The sequence below is a fragment of the Egretta garzetta genome, unplaced genomic scaffold, assembly GCF_000687185.1.
Source record: "Egretta garzetta isolate BGI_Z169 unplaced genomic scaffold, ASM68718v1 scaffold397, whole genome shotgun sequence".
NCBI classification, from domain to species: domain Eukaryota; kingdom Metazoa; phylum Chordata; class Aves; order Pelecaniformes; family Ardeidae; genus Egretta; species Egretta garzetta.
Window position 1 is genome coordinate 2,590,674 of NW_009260493.1, and position 22,484 is coordinate 2,613,157.

At 43.4% G+C, this 22,484-nt stretch overlaps 1 protein-coding gene across 9 annotated transcripts in view; it reads left to right on the plus strand.

Moving 5' to 3' along the window:
- Window positions 1–22,484, plus strand: part of ARID1B (AT-rich interaction domain 1B) — a 300,848-nt gene that overhangs the window by 236,352 nt on the left and 42,012 nt on the right. For 5 of the 9 annotated variants that reach the window (XM_035899774.1, XM_035899768.1, XM_035899771.1 and 2 more), the window contains 2 exons: window positions 2,013–2,340; window positions 20,316–20,467. In XM_035899774.1, the coding sequence (XP_035755667.1) occupies window positions 2,013–2,340; window positions 20,316–20,467 (480 nt within the window). The remainder of the gene's footprint in view (window positions 1–2,012; window positions 2,341–20,315; window positions 20,468–22,484) is intronic. The other 4 variants (XM_009644296.2, XM_035899770.1, XM_035899775.1 and 1 more) reach the window with 1 other exon arrangement.

Sequence of the window (22,484 nt, forward strand, 5' to 3'; positions counted from 1 at the left end):
GGGCCTGCGGACCCATCCCGCCTGGCCCCTAGCGGGCGAGCCAGACTGGCTTTGTGTAGGTTGGGCTGACAGTAGCTGCCAGTGATTATGGATGTCAGGTCCGCTGGTGGCTTCACTTTGGGAAGCGGTGTTACTGACAGCACGTACACAAAACGTGTTAACTGGCTGTGCGTAATCTTGTATGCCCCATCTTGCTGCGTTACGTTTTTCTTGCACAAAGCCCTTGGAAAACCAGAGCAGCATCCGAGTTGTGCGTTACACCTTCAACGCTAAGCAGAGGAGTATGAAACTAGTGAACCCTTCAGTTTGTGCTCACGTATGTTGGATGAGAAGCGTGGCTCGAGCAGGTCTCAGCAACCAAAACTCTGGCTAGGGGCAGTGGCTCGCAGAACAGAAAAGAGTCAGCTGCCAGCGGCTGAGCCTAGAGGAGGAGAAGTGACAGGGCAGCCTGAAGTCAGCATAAAGCTGAATCTGGAGCCTTTCATCTCTGTTGAACCACATATTGGGGATCCTTCTGTGAAGACCCCCAGGCAGAAACTTGGTTTCCAAAAGAGGAGAGAATTGTTGCTCCGTTTCCTTGGGAAGCATAGGTCTTGCACGTTCTTGCTGGGGAGAGCTTGGAGCCAAATGAGTCAGATACCGGGCGGGGAGGAGGGGAGGATTAGCCAAAGCACAGCAGCAGGAGGAGCGTATGAATTAATTATGTGTGCATTCAAATGATGGATGAATGTATTTTTTTTAAATATAAACAGGAGTTGCGTGCTACCGACTCCTCTGCCTGGTAGCTGAGGCCTGAGGAGAGACGTGGCTGATCTCCACGTTCAGAGGAAGAGTCCAAGGGCTGCTGCCTTTGAACAAGCGTGGGAATATCTGAGAGTAGTCAGGAAACTCTGCTCTGCGGCATCCCACAGGGAGGGAACGGGTCATGTTTCCACTAATCTGGATGAGATGGAAATAAAGACAAGTCAAAACTGATGACTGAAGTAGTGTAATGTGATCCCTTTCCTAAAATACTTTTCTATCATATCTTTACCTTTTTTTTTTTTTGTCTTTCTCATGCTGCTTGCATTTGTTTCTGTAACACTGAGCGCTGTACATTCACTTTTTCTCGAGCTTTCAACGTGATAGGAAAACCGGCACTCACAGGAGTTAAGCTGCTGCAGGCGGAGCAGTTTGCTCCAGCAACAGCGTAGATCGGGGTCAGCCAGGTTTTCATGCCATCCCTCATAAGGCACCTGTTTATGTTAGCGTCTTTGTACTATTGCTGATTACCCTTGTAATACTCGTTTTCCCAGAGGAGGCGCGCTGTAAGCTACCGCCCCTTCTCCTGGCATAGCCAAACTTTGAACTTAGCAGGAAGGCAGGGTAGGGCAGGAGAGAGCGGGAATGTTCCTCGGGGCCCGGCAGCTGCCCTCACCGCTCCGTGCCAAAGCATCTCTGACACAAATGGGCAGAACGGTTCGGAGCAGGAAGCCGGTGAGAATAGCCTGTTGCTGAAATTGCAGAAAAATGGAGAATGAGAACATGAAATTACAAAAATAAGATTCTCCCTTGAGCTTATGTAATGGGTTTCTTACATGCCACATATCTCTTTACTGCATAAGGTGGTTTTGTACTGAGCGCTATGTTGTTAACCCTCTGGAGGCTGTGCTTTTCCGTATTTGCTGTTATCCCATGACATACATTAGGCAAAAAATGTTTGCGGGTACATTGTCAGTTGTTCTTGGCTGACCTGGTATTCAAATCGGGGTCAGATATAAGACCAGAGCAGGTTACTCATGGCTTTATCCAACTGGGTCTTGAAAACCTCCAAGGAGGCAATCCACAAACTCCTTGGGCAGCTTGTTCCACTGTTTGTCTGTCCTCACAGTAAAAAAGTTATTCTGACTTTGAGGACAGTGTGGTTCGCTTCAGTTCACATGCATCAAGTTCTGCAGCTGCTAACTTCCTAAATAGAAATATTTGCTCAAAAGTTTAATGTTTTTCTCTGTGCTTTTTGTCATTTCGTTCAGGAAACTACTCCAGACCACCGACGTACAGCGGCGTGCCCAACACAAGTTACAGTGGCCCAGGACCCGGCATGGGTATAAATGCCAACAGTCAGATGCATGGACAGGGGCCAAGCCAGCCTTGCGGTACCATGCCCCTGGGACGGATGCCATCAGCTGGGATGCAGAGCAGACCATTTCCTGGAAACATGAGCAGCATGACTCCCAATTCTCCTGGCATGTCTCAGCAGGGAGGCCCCGGGATGGGCCCACCCATGCCAACTGTGAATCGTAAGGCACAGGAGGCGGCTGCTGCGGTGATGCAGGCTGCTGCAAACTCCGCTCAGACCAGGTACGCGTCCAGGTGAAAGGAGTGTTTGAACGAGTAGGCATGTTTTTCTTGTCATTTCTGAAGTAACGGCACTGCATAGGTGTAGGCATACGCATTTATACATGTTCTATCTGTGCCCTTATCTCTGGGAGGAGATGGCGTCTGGGAAGAATAGTTTTCTGAAATGTAAGGGGAAAGCACATTACCGTGTGTTTGAATTATCCTCTCAAAAAGCAGCTGTGACAGTGGAGGTGACACTTACTTCCAGTTTGGTTCTTGGCACCGTAGGCTTTAGGAAAACCCACAGTGTGGCAGTGGCATTAGGAGTTCAAAACAAGCCCTCTGTGACTTAAAATTGATTAGCTGGTTATATATTTTTTATCTCCGGTAGAGAGAGGGCCAACATGTCCTTGGCAGCTTTCCCCTGCCAGGGAGTAAGGAAGCTTATGAAGCTGCCCATCAATTCTTGCACTTACTGCCCGTGTTGTAAGCAGCAGTGCTAATGGCAGTTCTCTTCTACAGGATGTTCTTGTTCCTAGGCAGGCATGCAGAGAGGGAGAGGAGGGCAGGCTGAGGGGAGCAGCTGGAAGGGAAAGGCAGAAGGAGGCATAAAAGCAATCTGTAGTTATCTGGAGTTGATAACTGACACCTATGCATCCATAAGAGAGAACCTGCAAACGGGATTGTAGATAGAGGTTGGAGCCATCATCTGTCTTCTTGTCTCCCCTTCAGGCAGCGTAATTGCGTGTTGCTGTTTGTGCGTGGATTTTGGCAAAGACACTTTTCTGTCCGTGGTTACTCTTAAAATGCCTGAATACTTGCAATGAAATCATATTTTCTGGGAAATTTTTCAGATGAAGTAATTTCCACATTTCCCTGGACTCAAATAACTCTTGATGTATTTATTATCTTTTTCTGTTACGAGAAGTTCCATTACATTTGTGAATTACACAAAGCTGGTTGTGCTGTTCTGGTAAGCATGCTTATGCGTGTGTGTGTGTATTAAGCATCTTGCCTTTACTTCTGCATATGCGTACACAGATGCACATATACGCATACAGGTATTTATCATTCAAGACCAGTGTTTCTGGACACTAGAGTCACTCTAATTCCAAGATGCAATATAAAACTAGAAATAGGAGGCTAATGTGTCCGTATATCTGTTGTTTTCTTGTTTTGCGAGTTTGGAAGGCAGGTGGCTTCTAGTGATAAGCGCAAACTTTTAAAACAATAACAGTAAATTTAGCCTATGTCATGTTCTTGTTCAGTAAAATAGAGCCATACTCCCTTAAAATAGACTATACTTCAGCAGATACCTGTGAACCAGCAGTCACAGTTGTGTTGGGTTTTTTAACAGACCTGTCTAGTAGCATGTACAAAAGTCTGCTCCTGTCTGTCTGGTTTAGGCCATAAGCTGATAGGTCAGGCATGAAGGAATAAATGGGCCATCACTGCAGCTGGAGGAAGACTTTCTTTATAACCATGTAATGAAAGGAAGAGCTCACGTTTGTTGGTCTTTATAGCAAGAAAAGATTTTGTGTTGAGCAGAACATACTTGATTGTGATTCAACTTCTGATTCGGGCAGTGCGTGCTGTTTGATCAAAAACCAGGTTAAGTGATTACCACTCCTGTCTCACACCTTCCTTTTGTAAAACCGCTTTTGGTTTCTAGCTTTGCCTAGACAAAACCGCACCAGTTCAGAGCCTTTTCATCATATACTGCCCATTCCAGTGATCCAGCACCTGTGGAAGGGCTGAGCAGTCATCAAATCTCTATTGCAAATACTGGCAAAAGGGCTATTTATAAACTGCAAATTGAGCAAAACCTGCCACACCCCTCTGATGCCAGGGGGTTGCAAGCACACTGTTTTCCTCTTTGATCCCAAGTCAACTGTAGGGGAGAAAGCGTAGTGGCTTTTGGCTGTTCCTGCAAGTCCTCCATGCTTGCGTATGGAAGGAATGTACTGGACAGTGATGATTCATATTTGTGATACAGAGCACATCCAGAGAGGCTTTGGGCCACCATACGTTAGGTTGCCTGCTTACCCCAGCCAGCCTGGGGCTGGCGGACGCCCCATGTTTTCTTCACAGCACCCCAACTATGGCAGCGCTCAGGTTCCCTTGATGCACCAGCCTGACCAGTATGGGTAGGTAGCAATGTAAACTGGACTTGCTGTGGGACCTTGCCAATTTTTTTTTAATGTTTATGAACATCTGGCTGCTGAAGTAATATAAAAATCATGTGAAAGATACACAAATACTTTCATTGTAGAGGGGATTTTGGTTTTTTGTTTTCTTTTTACTAACACCACTGTGACAGTATGATGAAAATCTGCATGGCGCTCACTCGCACGCCTGCATGGCTTTTGGCATGGCTGCGTTTCCTTGTGCCTGAGAGAGAAATGGAGAACCTCACCACTGAGGAGGAATGAGATCCCTCTTCCCCCTGACCCAGGCATCGTCCTTCTCCCCTCATTGTTGGTGTCCTTGTCTCACAGCGGTGCTGTGCAAGCCCGTTGTCTTGACGTGGTGGTGGTATTGACACTGCTGCCAGGGCAAGTGAGCTGCAGCCCCCAAAGTATGGTCCCTTATTGAGAGGTGATGTACTGCAGGAGTCATGGCAGGGTTTCTTAATGGGATTTTCAAGGAAGTTTTATGACACTATAATTCAGCATCCATATGTTTGAAAAATTTCAGTTAGTTGCCAGGACAGTTTTTAGGAGCACTAAGTATCCAGCGCAAAACATTCGCCTGAAATGCAGCTACTGTTTTCTCACCAGAGTCCTTCACACTGTGATTTCTGTAACCATATCATAAATTACAGCACTGGGATAAAGTACCTACGCTGGCTCCCAGCCTGTTGCTCCCTCACAACAAAGTCCAGCTTCACCTGAGATTCAAGTTTCATGGACTTCCCCGCCACCATGTTATTTCAGTTGTTAACCTCCATAGGAAATCTATAATACCCAAATAACTGCTGCCTTCATGGTTATTAACAACTTCTAATTACCAGTTTTCTGTAGCTGCTTTTGTTTGTTTTTTTCCTTAATAACATCATTTATATATGTGCATATGAAAAAGCACAAAGCAAAACAAAAGCACAAATCTACTGGTTGTCCTATTGAAAAAGCAAAACTTAGTGAAATGGGAGAGCACTTGCACCATACTATTTTGTCTAACTGGAAAGACACCTACTGTTATATGCCTAAGTGCATGAGTAGTGGACAGCCTTTTTCTTTGTACGTCTTGGGTTTATAAGATTCAGCTGTGGGGTTCAAAAAATGTTGGATTTTTATTACTATAAAACACACGCCTCTTACAGAGAATTAAGAAGAAAATGAAACGGTTGTGTCAAAGTCATGGTTACACAGCAGTATTTCTCTACAAGTTGGTTGTGATGCCCTTCAAGGTCAACTTGTTGAATCAGTAGCCAAGTATCAATAGGGGAGAGGAATTTATCTTCAGCTGTTAATCCACAGGATCTATCCTTTACCAGCTTGGGAGTCTCACTGAGGCATAGAAAGCTGGGTTGCCTCTGCCTTGCCAAGCCACACTAAGCAGCTGTGTAAAATGAATTTAAATGGCATGCATCAGAATAAAATAACTTCCACTGGGGCAGAAAATCAATGTTCGTTAACCAGGGCTGGATGATCAAGATCTGAGTGTCAGCCAGTTATACCTAGGTATCGCCCTCGGTGCAGACCACCACTCTTTTAATTAGAGAAGATAAAATCATATAAATAAAAGTGGTAGCTGCGGAAGAGACTAGTTTTACACCATTTGAATTAGCCTTTGACCTTCACCTTGAGGCCTGCTCTATGTTAAGCTTAGATTAATTTCTGCAGCTACATAATAGCTTCTCTGTAACCTAAAATCTTATGATGTGCTAGTCTGTCTTGTGCACACAGGCCAATGCCTCTCAAATTACATCTGTCACGTCAGGGTAAAGAAAAGAAAGGTGTTCTTAAGACCTCTTAATTGAACCGGCGGTATCTGTGGTTTTCGCGCTACCCAGGATGTTTAAGCTTGGTCTGGGTAACAGTTTACAGCAGGCAATGCTAAGTAACTCTCTGATACCCTGTATAGTAATTCCCCTTGTTTTCAGGAAGACAGCGTGAAGGAACTGCAAAACAGTGTTTTCCTTTTTATATCTGTCTTGGTCTCAGCACAGCCATTGACTGGTAAGGACTGTATGTTGAAGACCTAATATATCCACTGAACTCCAGAGAAAGACTTTTCATAATTTAGGTTGGTGTTGGCCGAGACCCCAAGGGCTGGTTCTGCTGCTGGAGGTTAAACCCAGCGGAGGCCTCTGAGGACCAGGTGGCTCCAAAAAATAAAGTCTTTTATCACACTGTAGTTCTTAACAATACATGTATTTATAGTGATAGAGAAGTATTTATGTGTGTACAGACCTGCAACACAGTAAGCCTTCAGTAAAAACAAACTATTTTAAGGAAATTAGATCGTATTTTCTCCGTTGGTGTGAAAGGCAGCAAATTTAGCCACTATCTTCTAGTATCAACCAATTTTGAGTTCCTCAGTTTGCAGATGCCCAGCTTGAAACTTTTCAGGACTGTGTGTCCACTGCCTGTGAGCTTTGGGTTCTTACAGCAAGTGCCCAGTACACACTTTGGAAAATGGCTTATTAGGTTGACACCTGAAGTCAACAGACGTTTTTGGAGCGAGATGCTCGTTGTCATCATTTTCAGCATCTCTTGTGCTAGCAGTGAGTGTCGTTCTGAGTACATCATCTTAGCAGTTGAAAGTGTGACTGTACTATATTGGAAAGGTAAAAAGATAGCTGTGAAATAGCCGGCTGACATACTGTTAGCAGTGCGGCCTTAGGAAGACGTAATTCAGCACTAGCTGGCTGTAAAATGCACATCCAACTGGATGCTAAAGTGAGCCTCTTGCTGGTGCAACTACTGCTATCAATACCTGAACTAATTGCTATAAAATGAGTTTTGATGTGCCTACATGAAGGCAGCATCTTTGACCTCAGTGTACTGTACCTTAATATGATTCTTGGGATTGCATGTTGCAATTTTGTAAATTAAAGCAATTTTTTTTATAGATTGAATGAATTTAGAATTCAGTGTCATTGATTTTAGAGGAGACGATTTAGACACGGTAGTTTATTAAACTGAGGAATTGGGATCCAGCTTAGCTATTTGCAACCTCTGGCCATTTTAAATCCTGGTCATGGGGTTGCTAAATTGAGGTGGATATTTACATTATTGTCCGCTGCTCCCAGTGCCACCTGAGAAATGGTGTTCAGTCTCTATAGTAATGTGTGGTGTTGCATTACCTTGACATACTTCTAGGCACTCTAGCACGTGGTCCTGGTTCTAAACTGCTTAGCAGCTGATTAGGTGCTACAGCCTCATGGTGGTGAGGTCAGAAGAATTGGGGTAAGTTTTCATTCAGTCCTAAAACTGATCTATAAAAGCTGCAGTGATGTTACAGGATTTCTGTTGTACAGAGAAGCAGTTACGATTAGTGTAAATGAGTTTAAAATGTGCATGCTGTATGTCTTCTTCTTGGCCTCCGTGTGTGTGTACATGCACACGCACGCTTGTGCACATGCAGGCAGACTAACCTTCCATCAGCATCTCTCCTGCTATGTATGTATAATTCATATTCCATGTCACTGGTGCCAGCAAAGCACTTTTTCCATATTATTTTCTCCAACAGCAGGGTAATGCAGCAGGGCTGATGGACTAGAAGGTACTGGTGAGGAAATATAGTAATGGACATGGTGCATTAAAATGTCAAAAGGAAAAAGAACAAGGCGGAAATGGGGAATAAATTTTTTAAAAAGAATAATAATATAAATAAAAACCAGAACTCTTTTAGGTGTTTTACATCCTAGAGCCTGTCAATTTCTATGCAGTATTTTCCAGTCTGGCCCTTTTGATCTTGAAACTTGGGTTTAAAATTCTAATTGCGATGTTAAAAGCTGCGGTTATGTAGCAGGAAGACTTGAAGTGCTACAGTAAAACTCACCGTCTTTAATCCCTGGAGAGAGTATGTATTTTCCATTGTTTTCCCTTTTCCCCTTAAGCTTGGAGGTGCTGTTCTTCTCTGCTGGGAAGTGCAGTGGAGCGGGAAGGTTAAGTACTCATTCAGGTTTCTTTGCTTATTCAAACCAGGCTACTTCTAGATGAAAGGCTGCCAACTGTGAAATCCCCAAAGTAAACCAGGCTAAGGTAGATAGGACTGGTAGTCATAATTGGAGCCAGGGCCGGGGTACGTTATCTGTTGCCTTTGAAATAAGCCCCTAGCAGAAAGGCTCATTCTGCCGGGTCTTTCATTTAACATTCAGTTGCAGGGAAGGAGTTACTGTTACTCCCGTGCAAATTCAGGCCATTCGCAAGTCCCCAGTCTCAAGGTGTCTGGTTCTTTCCCCTCTACCCTGCTCCTCCTGGCACTCCCAAGCTTAAGATTTCCTTTAGGGATCCTGATGGATCACTCTGAAATGAGCCCCACTTCGCTTTCTCTTAGTGCTGTTTGAATATCCAGGCAGTACATTTCAGTCCGTGAAATTACATTTGGCTTCCCAAACAAAAAAAAAAAAAAGTCCATGTATAGTTTCAGTATCGCTTCTTAGTCTAAATGACTGTATGGTGTTTCGGTGAACTCCAAAATGCTGCTGTGCTTGCTCCACCTGAGGCTGGCAGTGCTTCAGTAACGGGTGGAATATCTTTTCTCTACACCAAGTAGCTGTGTTGTTCAAGGGGTTAAAGTCCAAATATTAATGCTTACTGTAACTGTAATTTCTAAGGGAGCTATTAACCAGTATTGACATATTTTTCTTCAAAAGGACCCGTACTTCTTCCCGCTTCATGAGAGTCATTTATATCAAGCTGATTTTTTTATTCTTTCTTTTTTTGAAAGGGCACTTCCTTTCCTCATGTTTTGCTTTTCAAAGCAGAACCATGTATGGCTTTTTTCTACAGTGTATGAGGAGGGGTGAAGTACAACTTCGCTTCTATGTATTTATCATAGTAAAGGCAGACCTGGAAGTCACGCTTTTGTGATTTTTTTTTTTTAAATGGAGATGCATTTTCTAGATCAGCTCAAAATTGCTGATAAAATCTTGTAAGGATTGGAAGAAACTTTACATGCTGAGCTAACCAAAGCCATTTCTTGTGGGAGACTGAGAGAAATATATTTTTATCTGGAATTTTGTTTCACTAAAAGGTAAATCCATCATTTTGGAGCCCTGGATGTCACTATGCTGCAGAGCTCGTGCAGGCAGCCAGTGATTTGGGGAGACGTTTTTTTCTCTTTTGGTTACTCATCAATCAAGTTGCCTGCTGTATGCTGCTCCTGCCATTAGAGATTAACCACAGACCTCGGGAGTCCTACTCCTTCCCGCCTTCAGAGAGTAGCCATTCTTAAATTGTGAAAGCAGGAGTACGTTGGGAAGGAAGGGTGATGTTCAGCGTCATGAAAGAGAATTTCCAGTCGTCTTAGAGACACTTCTAATTCGATTATTAGTGTGTCAGGATTATTTTTGGCTTGGTTTGGCTATTTAGGAGAGCTGTTGCCCTCTCTAGGAGTACTAATTATTTTGAAACAAAATTGCAGTGTAGGACTCTGTGTAGTTTATTAACATTCTGCCTCAGAGTTGGACATTAATGTAGAAATTCTGTACTTCAAAAGGTGATCTTTAGGGCATTTAAGAACACAGTACTTCATTAATTGTTACTGTACAAAAGTAAAGAATAAGGGAGGACTTCAGATTGAGTACTCTTGTACTCTTTCTTGGGTGGCAAGGAATGTTTCAGGTGAGGAAACTGGATTTTCACACTGTGCATCTTTTTGCCTATTAGCCAGAAGATCTACTGGTTTAAATCACAGCACTGGTCAGGGAAAAAACACCACAAAACCAGGAGAATAGTCATCTGTGTAATGGGACTTGTGAAGAAAGCTAATTCTGTGACTGCTCTGTGTGATTTGGCACATAACATTGTGCAAGTACAAGGCTGTGATTGAACAGCCTAAGATTTTTGTGACAGAAAATGGTAGTAGGGTTTTGGGGTTTAGAGCAGTTTTAAGATTTTAAGCTGTTTTGCAATGGTGATAGCTGAGAGAAAATTAAGCAACTTTTTTCTAGCAATGCTACCTGGGGAAATGTGAGTGGGAGGAGCCCTCTACTTTATTCATGAGGTTCACATAGGAGCATCGGTTCTAACTGGACATATAAGTAACCTTGTAAGAAAGTAACCTTGTAAGAATCATATTAAATGGTAACATAACAGCAATAATATTTTTTTAATGGTGGCCAGCAGTTTCACTAACACATTAAATGCCTGTTGCAGTTGTCACAGTAGGTTTCAGGCGTCTTCTGAGCCAAAAATGAAGACAAGAGCCAGCTGAAACCATGCTGCAAAATACACTGCATTGCTCTTGTGAAACTGTCTGGAGTGCCAAAGTGCCGAGACTGATGGTAATAGTGGTAGTAATAATATTGATAAACATACAGCAGCTCCAGGCTAGTGGGCAGAGATAGGTAAGTGAAAATGTGTCTGTTGGGAAATCCCTTTGGAGAACGTCCTCGCCGTGCTGCTGCACATGCACAGTGGCGTTCAGTGTGCTGTCAGCCAGATGACATTTTACTATGAAAAGATACGCTGAAGAGCTGGCATGAAGCGATCAGGTTTTTATTAGGTTTTCAGTTGGTTGCCGGCACACTGAGCTCCGTGGAGCTGCAGTGGTGCTCAAAAACAGTGCGAGGATGTGACTGAACTTCGTAAGAACATGGTGAGAGGCGGCAGGAGGACCGCATCTCCAGGTAGAACAGGTTGGGAGCTCAGGGCTTGACCCTCTCCCAAGGCAGTGCCGCACTGGAGGAAATTGCATCGGTATGTCCTGAGCTTCCCGTAGCTTTTTAGCACCACGCTTTGGTGACATCCTGGCTGTTCGTGTGCTGGGAACAGACTCTTGCCCACTTTCAAGTAATCATTCTGGGCGAGAGTTCATAGGGCCTTTCGAATTTTTAATAAAGCTATTTATAAACATGCACAAAAATAGAAGGTACATAGTGAGATAGTCATATGAGTCATTCCCATTTGGATATCGAGTCACACCGGGCTAAATCACCCTTCTTGGCATTCTGGTTCAGCTTGGCTGTGTCATGCCATACAGGGCAAATTTCTTTTTTCGCTGTGAACCCGGTTCATGCATGCTCCTGCTTGCCGGACAGGTTACAGCAGCCCTCTTTTACCCACCACGCACTCCACTCGGGCTAAGAAATGTACCTCCTTTTAGTACTGGGACACTATGTCTGATGGGGACAGTGTGCAAGCAGCCACCGTCAGAGCTGCTGTTTGCACCCGCGCTGTCAGGAAGGTAGGCAGGGGTCTCTAAGAGCGGAGCTTCGATGGGATTCCAAGCCATTTGACTTGGTCCGCTTTTCAGTAGTCCCCTGTCTTCTGTCACACACCCAGTTCAGGTTTCACTGAGTAGAAGGGGCTTAGTTTGTTCTCACACAAATAAATTCAAATGCAGAGGTCTTGCTGCACTTGTACGAATGCTGCGCAATAAAGGCATTCCAGGGAATCCCTGTGGGTTTGAAGACTGGTGACCAAATGCTGCAGTCACCATGAAATTCAGACCAAAAAACCTTCACCAAAGCACCAAAGGAGCTTTATAAAACCAGAATTAAATAACTGCAACCTAAAAAAAAACCACCAAAAAACCCATACAAAAAAACCCTGCCGTATTTCACTAAGTACCCTTCAAGTTTTTCAGTCGCACACCCTTCAATCACTAGGATCAAGTGAAGTTAAGGATTTTTTTTTTCTGCAGGCTCGTGCTACATTTTCCTCGCTGTATTCAACTACTTCGTTATCTTCTGGCCATATTTTAGACCACTGTCAATCTGGGATCTCTTCTTCAGTTTTTGTTACCTGTAAAATGGGAAAGGGAGATGTGTTCTGATCTCGGCGTGCGTTCAGCATTACAGATGTTGTGTAGCTGTGTTGTTACGAGCGTCAGTACTCATGAATTACAGCTGCCTCTTACGTTGCTCTTTCCGGTGTTAGATGTGGTGTGACGCTCCTGCGTTTTATCGGGCTTCAGATGACTGCCAAGTAGGTAGCCCGTCGGGCAGATGTTTTCACTGGAAAAATTGGTAATGTGATGACAATAACATGTAAACAAATGATAAGTTTTTGTGGCTGCTTTTCTGAGGGGCTGGGCATTGAATCAGCCTGGTAGGAACAACTAATTTTTCAGTTTCTTCTCCCTCCTTGATTGTTTCTTAGTGAAATCTAAGTAATGGTGATGATGCTAAAGGCACAAGTATTTGCATAATCAGAAGAAAAAGAATATCTTTAGAATGGCTATTTCTGTTATTCTTCAAAAAAGTGTCTTACACAATAATCTTTAGATCAGCCAGAAGAGGAAAGCAGGCAGTGTGCTCGGTCAGGCTGCAGCGGATTACAAGGTGATGTGCACTATCACATAATTATGATGCTAGAAAATTACTCCCCATTTTAGCATTGGCATTTAGGCCCGGTCATTGGGAAGAACAGTTTGGTGTTGGTTCTGTGTGCCTGATGTCAGCAGACAGACAGACACACACACACACACACACACGAACCCCAGTGCAAATCTGGATGTTTTTTCATTTATGTTTCCCAGTGTTTTGTCAGGGTCAGTGCATTTCAGAGCTTTGGCATCCCCTTTTCACGCACGCACACACACACCCCTCCAAGTATGAAATCTTCTTTTTCCTTCTAACCTGAAAAATGGAAAAAATCTTGTGGCAGACCTAGCACTTGTCACATTACCAGCTTTCATGGGTGCTTTTTTAAAACTTTGTTATTGTGAGTGGCGAGCTTCCCCACTGAACAGGGGAGGAAACATAAATCCAGGTTAGTACGCTTATAGTAGCAGCTAACGAGAGGGGGATACTTAGCTTTCAGATATAGTGATGTTCAATTTGTTTGGTTTATTTACATGGGAACTGCCTTTAATGTCGTTTTATAGCTGCCCAAGCTAATACTCAGATTTGTGTGTCTCGGCCTTTGCTGACTTGATGAACTTCCAGTCAGAGCAAAGTAAGCAATATAGGGGTTTATTTTCCCTTGCCCTCCTCCACTTCTCCCATATCCCCTGACGACAGAAATGGTTTCACTTCTCCAAGGAAGCCCATAATGTAGCAAGAAGGAAAATCCATAACAAAAGAGCATATGTATCTGCATGCACATGTTTATGTGTAAATTCTCCAGGGAGAAAGCATTCACGGGTCTCACTCCTGAATTACTCTCATTATAATAACCCATTTGGTGTCAAAGTATGACAGATTATAAGCGCTTAAGGCTAGTCCCAGCTCAAGACAGATTTAAATAAAGTACTTCTGGTTATTGTGCAGGTCAGTGTGTTTAAATAACAACCCCCCAAATCATACTTTGACATTTAAAAGAGAGAGGAAATATTGTCATGCTGCAGACCTGGCACAGATAAGCACAGGGCAATTTGGTCAGTACACTGTGATTTGTGAGTGCAGCCTAACGCAGTCATTTTCACAGTTTGTAATCAAGTAGCCACCTTAGCAGTGTGTCAGCATTAAAAAAAAAAAATGTTCCTTTTAAAATGTTTACACAAATTACTCCCCTGAGGTGCTGCAGTGCATTCGCTGCAAAACCGATGTAGGTTAAAGATCTGGAGCAGAAATGGCAAATTTCCATGAGCTTGTGGGCCATTTTTTTTTTTTCCACAGGCCAATTGCTCAGGTGGCTAGGTCATGGTAACGGGGTAATTTTTGAGGTCCGGTGCCTGGGGCAGGATAACTGGGAGAAATCCCTACACTACATGAGTGGCATGGGAAGCATCAGGAAGCACAGCACAGAGGTACCTGGATAATAATAACTGGCGCAGGCTTGGGGCCACCAGGATGAGTGAGGTGTGGCTCAGTGGCAGCTCTTCCCTACCTGGGCTGTGAGCCCCATCCCAGCTCCCGTCCTTGCAGCACTGCTCTCCTTTGGCATTGCCCCGCTGTGCCATGCTGCTGGACTGGGGCTCACCCAGCCCTGGACAGAGTGGCCACCTCAGAGCCTCGCCCTGCCTCACGGCAGCATGCACAAGCAGAGGAGCTGCAGGAGGACACATGTCTGGTAGCACTCTGCTTTTGAGGCTCCCCTGTGAATCCCTCCCTTCCTTCAGGCAGACCTGGCTGAGGGGCTCCATGTTCGTGCTGGAGGGACCTTCCCTGTGTTTACCCTGGGAGTAGCGGCTCTCTGTATGTTCCTCCCTGCTCCTCCTCCTGCATCTCTGTTTCATCTCCCTTTTGCGGAGCACCTGTCATCCTCCTGGCCCTAAAACCCTTTGGCACCTAATTAAGAATGCTCCCAACCTTTGCTGTTCATTCTTCATTTCTGTCTACTCTGCCCTCCATTTCCATCTTTTCTGCCCCAAACTCTCCTCACCTCCGGCCCTTCTAGACTCTCCACCTCTGAACCCTTCTTCTGTTCCCTACATGTTTCCGTGCTTGACTCAGCCCTGTGCTCAGCCTGGCACAGGGCTCATTACAGAAGCTGGATCATTTTTCTGACTGCATGAAGGGCTTTGCTCCAATGTTACAGGTTTAGATCGAGAGGAGAGCACAGAGTGTCAGAAGCATGCCAGAAAATCCACAGAAAGTTGTAGAACTTGATCCCTCTGCACACAGCAAGAACCCGAGCTTTGACATGTCTCCATATGAAAAGCTGTGTCTTCGTTTCTTGTCCCGCTGAGAATCGTAATGCACTTCTATCGTTGTCCATAGCTAAACCAAGCCTACCTCTGAATTCAGTTTTGTAACTAGTTCAGATTTCTTCAAATCTGAGGAAGACGACAGTATTAAACCTTCATCAGATGGCAACACTGAGGAGGTACTAAATCACATGCCAACAGGTATTAACCACAAGGGCTGCAGAGTGACTTCTGTGTAGCAGTCGGAGACAACACGCTAACCTGCTGGTGGTTTCAGAGCCAGTGAAAGGACGACGTCTCAGTATAAGAGACCCTGCTCGGCAGCTGCGATCACTCATGTGCTCCTTTGTACTGTCAGTGCTCTTCTTTCTTACGGTTTCGTTGTTCTGCTTTTTAACGATGACCAGATCTCGCATGTCATCTTCTCTCTTTAAATACATGGACTTCTGCATTAGCTCAGAAGACACAATTAGATCTGATGCTCCTTGTTTTGCAGGGCAAAGAGATTAAGTGCAGATTAAGCTTCGGCTGGATTGCAAGTGAAGGAAAACAAAAGAGCAGAACAGGACCTTCTTAAAAGGGAATGTTTTGAATTTGACCAGTTGTGTTTTGGACCCGATAGTACACCAGACAGCACAGGGAAGCTGACAGTCTAGGATCATAGGGTCATTCAGGATGGAAGGAACCTCAAGAGGTCTCTGGTCTAGCCTCTTCCTCAGCAGGCTCAGCTCAGGGCTTTATCCAGTTGAGCCTTGAAAACCTCCAAGGGCAGAGATCGCACAACCTCGATGGGCCACCAGGTCTAGCGCCTGACTGTTTTCACTGGGAAAAGGGTTTCCTTACGTCCAGTCTGAACTTCTCATGTTCTGACTCTTGCCCGTTGTGTCTCATCCTCCCACTGTGCCCCACTGTGAAGAGCCCAGCTTCATCTTCTTGCTGACCTCCTTTTAGGCACTGGGGAGCTGCTGTTAGGTTCCTCTCAAAAGCTGTCTCTGCCCCAGGCTGAACCAGCCCTCATCCTTCAGGCCCTCCAGGGTGAGTGCTCAAGCCCTGACCATCTGAGGGGCCCTCTGCTAAACTCAGTCCAGTTTGTCATCATCTTTCCTTTACTGGGGGATCCAAAACTGGACGTGATACTCTAGATGGAGTCTAATGAGTGCCAAGTAAGGAGGGGATGAGTGGTTCCCTCCATCTCCTGGCTCTGCTCCTGGTCACACAGCCCAGGATGTGATGGGCCCTCTTTGCTGCCAGGCACAGTCAGCTCCCTGTCTGCCAAGATGCCCAGGGGCTTTTCAGCAAAGCTGCTCCCCCCAGTCAAGACCCAGCCGGCACCACCGCAGGGGGCTTGTCCTTCCCAGGTACAGGAGCTCACGCTTGTCCCTGGTGACTTCCATGAGGTTCCTGTCAGCACGTTCCTCCAGCCTGTCTAGGTCCCCTTGGGGAGCAGCCCTTTCCTCAAGCTTAACAACTGGCTCTGGCATTATGCAAGTGCTGTGAATTATTACATTGTCAACAGAGTAAATAAACCACAGAAAGCAAGCAGATTCCCCCCCTTCCCATTTTTAATCTCTTCCGTTTGCTGAATGCTCGGAGAGCTACTTGTAGCAGTAGAGCAGAAAAAAGAATCGTGTAGGCTTAAGTATAGTGTTTAAATTGATAGCATAATCCTAAATTTGTATCAGCCCAGCTGCTTTTTCTTCTAAATGGGGAAATATATGTGATCTGGGATCACGGTATTGGAGGAGTTAGAGCTGGAGGATACCCAGCAGGTCACCTGGTTCATATGTAATGCAGGATTTTCTCTGACCAGTGCATTTTGTAATGTGTTGTCTGTGTGCAGAAGTGTCAAGTACTGGGGTTTCCTTCATTCCCTTGGAGCGTAACTGCATCTCACCATGAAGACATTTTTTCATTGTACTCAACATAAGTGTTTCTTCTCTTAATTTCTTCCTATTATTCCTAATTATCACTTGTGTCATCCCTAAACAACGCAGCCATTGGTGTTTATGTGGTAAATATTGTAAAATCCTATACTTAACTGGGTTTGTTCTGCTGTAGAATTTGTAGCTGGTCAGTTGAATTTTTGCCATTAGATGTCACTACATGTACAGCAGACCGTTTTTAAACCATTTGATTTTCATTTACCCTCCCAGAAAAAATGGGGGAGGGAATTGGGAGATGTAGGAGAGAGTCTGGTAGTACGCTTTGAGATAACTACTTCTTAAACAGTATGTTGGATATGCCTTTACTAAAAGCAGCACAGAAGGAAACATAAGATTTTTGACTTAACTCCAACAACCAACAGATGATGCTGTGACCTTAAGCATATATAAATATGTTTAGCAGCTGCTGTGTAACATATTTATAAGTGTTTAGTGACCTGGAGGTTAATCAAAATGAGTTTGGTGATCTCAGCTCAGTTCTTAATGGACTCCACTTCATATTATAGCACTGATGCAGCACAATTTGTCACAGTCGGCAGTCTTTACTCAAAGGAGGCCCACTGTGGAGTGAGAATTAAAGGCTGAAGTAATACCTGATTATTTCTCCCTAAAGAAACTTTCCATTCCAAGCCATCATAGAGCAGAATAATATGTGGAGGAGCTCTGTACTGCACGCTGCACCCAGTCTCGGGATAAAATAACGTTTGCTCTTACAGGACGCCGCCTTGCAGTGTTACCGAATTAGCTCACGCATGCTGTGGTCGGTGCTTTGATGGGGGACTGGGGAAGGACAGAGTTCTGCCAGGGATGGTGCTGAGTCTTTTCACTTGCTGGGCTCTTTCCAGCGATGGAAAGCTGTGTCCGTTCCAAGTGCGGCATTACGTGGGAGGATGAAAGGGAAAGGTATTGCCTTGCCAGATGAAATTTCAGAATTAGGTTCTGCCATTCAGGTCTTTCTGGGTACAGAAGCAATTTTTTTAGACTTCAGTTGTATTCTTGCTGTCCTGGCCAAAGCTGGTATATTCTTTTTATTTAATTTCCACTCTCCGTCTAAACTGGAAATAGTTTCCTACTTTTTGATTTAAAGCTGTCGTACAGCAGTACATTTTCATGAGCTACAATTTAGATTGATGTCCATAGTGGGTAACGTGAAATAGGTTGTACCTCAATTTGAGACAATGAACAGCCCCACAGCTTGGAAGATATACGTGCTATAGGAAGTAATAGTATTGAAATATTAGCAGGTAAGGACCAATTTCAGCTTACCTGCAAGGTGCGTCTCTCCTGTCTATTGTTAAAGCAAAAGGACAAGGGGGAGAGAGATGCTTGTAGACACTTCTGTCTTTTCCAGAATCCCAGCCTTACTCCGTGAAAGAACTTTTCAAAAATCTATTACTTCTTTTTTAAAGTGTAAAAATGCACTTGCACGCTTTCTTCATCTTCACTCATAACTTCACCCAGTAACGGAAACAGTGTCACTTACCCAGCATCGAAAGAACTTTTCAGTTAACTGCATTTGTTGAGATACAGCAATTTTCAGCTAAAAAAAAAGGGGGGGTGGTGTGTTTAAGATACAGTATTTACATAAGAAAAGCTTGATTGTGTGACTGAACTCTTTTAAAGTTGTTGCCAAATGGTCCCGCTTCTCTTTTCTCTTTGTAACTTTCCCTTGGAGCATTGCACCACTGTGCATTTTAAATCTTTTCCCTCCACTACTCATTGCAAGCTTCATCAGGGAAATGACATTGCATGGCAGTTGTCTCCTTCATATCAAAAGAAAGCCTGTGCCTCTTGCAAGAGTGAAGAAAAGTTTGTCTTCAGAGAGCAAAGGACAAAACTGACTTGGAAAAAGATGCTTTATTTAGATAACACATTCTCTTTCCCTTTGAAGAAATTCGCAATGTGTCAAGAAAAATTAGGCCAAATAGTGCTTTAATGGTCTTCCTCCTGTACCTCCTAAAAAAGAACTCCATTTCTACCAATTGCGTTAAGAATCTGCCATGAGTGTGGAGAAGACAAGAAGCCACGGAAGTTAGTCGGGGTTGTTGGTTTGGGGGTTGTCTGTTTTGTTTGAGTACTGTATACTAATGAAAAGTAGACTTTATACCAAAATTCCATCTTGCTACCAGGACATGCAGCTTTTCCCTGCCTGTAGGATAAAATTAAATGCTTTGTTCTTTGTGAGAAAAAAAATGCTGACAGGTACCAAAGCTATGTAAAGGGATGGTTGCTTCCTTTCTTGCCTCCTTTGTTTGGAAAAAAGAGCATAAATTTACAGGGGATACATTGAAGAAACAGGTCTGAGTTTTGTATTTTCCTATGTATATTCCTATGAATATACAAGTAGAAATATTTTTGCATGTGTTTATATGTATAAGTCTGTATCCATATACATGTCATCATATGTGCAGTCTTCAACTATAAGGAGAAAAGGTAGATAATTGTATTATGGATCAAAAGAATAAAAGGTTGGTTTTGAAGTTGGATCATGATCATGCATTACATCGGGTTCTTCTGCTTACTTGGATTATTTTCTTCCTTGTGCCTCCATTTATCTATAGAATTTGATAAATCAAGTACAAAGCATACTTAGATACTTTTTAACTTAAGAGTTGATAAGGTTTAGCCTTCAGAAATATTTGGTCTGAAGATCTTCACGTCTGAAGATGTGGAGAATTAGGTAAGGGCTTAATTCAGGGCTGTTTTTCAGACAAACTTAAGTCTCAGTTATGAAAGCATTATACAGGTATATGATTAGTTTTCAAAACCAAAATAGTGCTGCTGAGGATTCTTGTTTCAACTAAGTGTAGTATGTGTGTGGGTTTTTGAAAGATTGGACATAGATGGCTTGTGCAAAAGATGAACATTGTATTCAATGCAATAACATCAGATACAGAAATCTGAAACAGATTCTATGGTGCCCATTTTTCTTCTGGTCATTTCACTGTTTTTTAAGCCATGGCAGGTAAAGATTTCTATGACATGGTCAAAACTGCAATTCACTGGAATTTCTTTATGCCAACACTAGGTGCTAATTTTGACTCCTGATCACATTGCTGTCTACTCATAGGATAAATAATGAGTTGTATTTTTCTGCTGATTGGTTGTGACATATAAAGACACTATACATCTCTTGAAATTTTTGTTCGGTCCAATTCTGTCTCAGATACACGGTAACTAATTCAAGATTAATTCAAAGCTCCCCATGTAGGTAAAATGAACTAATTGCGTGCCTTCTCCTTAGCTATTTGCAAACAATAGGAGATGTGCTCTGTGACAAACCACAGCATCTTCAGCAATGAGGTACGTAATGAGACATCGTGTGTGTGCTCTTTCTTCTCGTAGGCAAGGCAATTTTCCTGCCATGAATCAGAGCGGTATTATGGGATCCAGCTCCCCCTACACTCAGCCGATGAACAACAGCTCTGGCTTGATGAACCCGCAGGCTCCTCCTTACAGCATGGCACCTAACATGGTGAACAGTTCAACAGGTAATGGTGGGTAACCTCTCAGCAGTGGCCTTCCTCCATAAATCTGCTTAAGGGCACCAGCCCCAGGCTGGTGGCAGAGAGATAGCCTTCTTCATTCCATTCACCCCTGTGGGGTAGTTTGGAGTGATTCAAAACTAGGCTAAGGTATCCGTATTTTTTTTGTACAGTAACTCATACATTTTTCATGAAGTCCGTTTGCACAGCATGTAGAGGAGTACAATGTCTTGAACAGTTCCAGCAACACTCGGACCCAGTTTGACATAGGTGTTGACTAGCAAGTATACGTGTGTTTGTGTGTATGTGTTTGCAAGAGAGGGAAGGAGAAAAACCTCATCTTTTAAGAGGCTGCTGTTGCTTTTCAGTGTCTTACTTCCTAAGATTGCAATTTCAGATATTTACCATGGGTACTGGTTTAAAAAAAGAGATGTGCACCTGCTCTGACTTGAAGATGCTGTAAGTTGAGCACTTAAAATAATTACTCTGTTCTGAAAACATAGGCCATATTTACTGTTTCCAAGATTCATATAACCATATATAGGGTTTCTTCATTTACTTATTTAAGTATCAGTGTATGAAATTTAATCATAGCTTCCTTTTGAAAAAAAAAATCATATTCGGTGTAGCTGCTGGATTCATCCTTCATATCATGACTTGTGAATTTAGAATTATTTGCAGCTTTGTGTGTGACTGCGAAGACAGGTGAACGTAGTTCTGTGCAAATGTGCTTTATGGTTCGTATTCAGCCTGAACTCCTAACAATTATCATCCATCAAGATAATACTTCAGCAAAGATCAATTCTTTGATTGGGGTGGGTTTGGATGGAGTCTCAATGACCCTGAAGTGGATCCTCCCAAATACTTATTCCAGTCATGGCGTTTCTGTGCATGCTTTACTGATTGCAGTAGCCCTTTTTGAAATGTTGGGGGTTTTGAAGTTTTTCTGAAAGCTGGATAGGTTGTGCTAAGGTGATGTGATGCTGTTTCTTAGTTGGTTTTGTTTTTACGTTTGTTTATTTCTTTAAAGATGCCTTACTACTTAAATGGTACCTTACCGAGACCCTGTGTTTTGGTATCTTCCTCTCTGCTCCGCTTAGCCTGTTCCGTTCCTCCGTTCTTTGCCTCCTTCCCTGTCTTTCCTCCCTGTAAATTTTATATGTCCCTGCTTCCTGGGCAGAAAATGGCCACTGTGAGATTCTAGCGTCGAGGATGTCCAGAGGGTTTCTTCCCTCTACACGGGAGCTCCCGAGGCACTTAACAGTGTTTTATTTCTCAAGAATATTATGTTACATTTTTGATTAGCAGAAGAAAAAGAAAGGAAGCTGTTACTCAGTAAGATTTTTAAAAAAGAAAAGAAAAACAACAAAAAAAAGGCTTTTTCCAGTGCTGCCTTGGAAGCCCTTGGTTAGTCCAGACAGCACACTTCACCGTCTGGATGAAGAAGGAAAAGCTATTGAACAGACCATTAGATAATAGCTTGCTTTTCCCCCACCAGAGCTGTCCCAGGTAATATTATGTTTTGTTTGTGTAGTTATGTGTTTTGTCTGGCTTGCTGAAATAAAATTACTTGTGAGCATTGAAACTGTGCTATAAATTCTGTTTTGCTATTAGCAGAAGTAATTTTTCCCCCTTTTCCTTCGGCCCCCAGAGCTGCAAAAATAACCAACAGCAAACAGATGGCAGAGTGCCCTGCCTAAGAAGATTTATGTATTCCTAAGGAATAACCAGTTTAAAGGAAGATTCACAGAGGATTTTTTGTTCAGATAATTCAGCCATTCGTTATTTCATACAGTGGAAATCTGTTCAATGCAAGACCATTTATCCTAGCAGTCTTTTGTATGGGGTAGTCATACTCTTTTTATTGTGTTATGCATTCTGAAATATTGGATTTTTAATAATTTAAACATTTATCAGGGTTTTTTCTGCCAGTGCATTTGTGAGGTTTTCTTTTGTTCCAGTTTTATTAATTCAAAGATTACCCAATGGCAAGTAAGTGTGAGATGAACTAGAGGAGTTCAGTGCACCT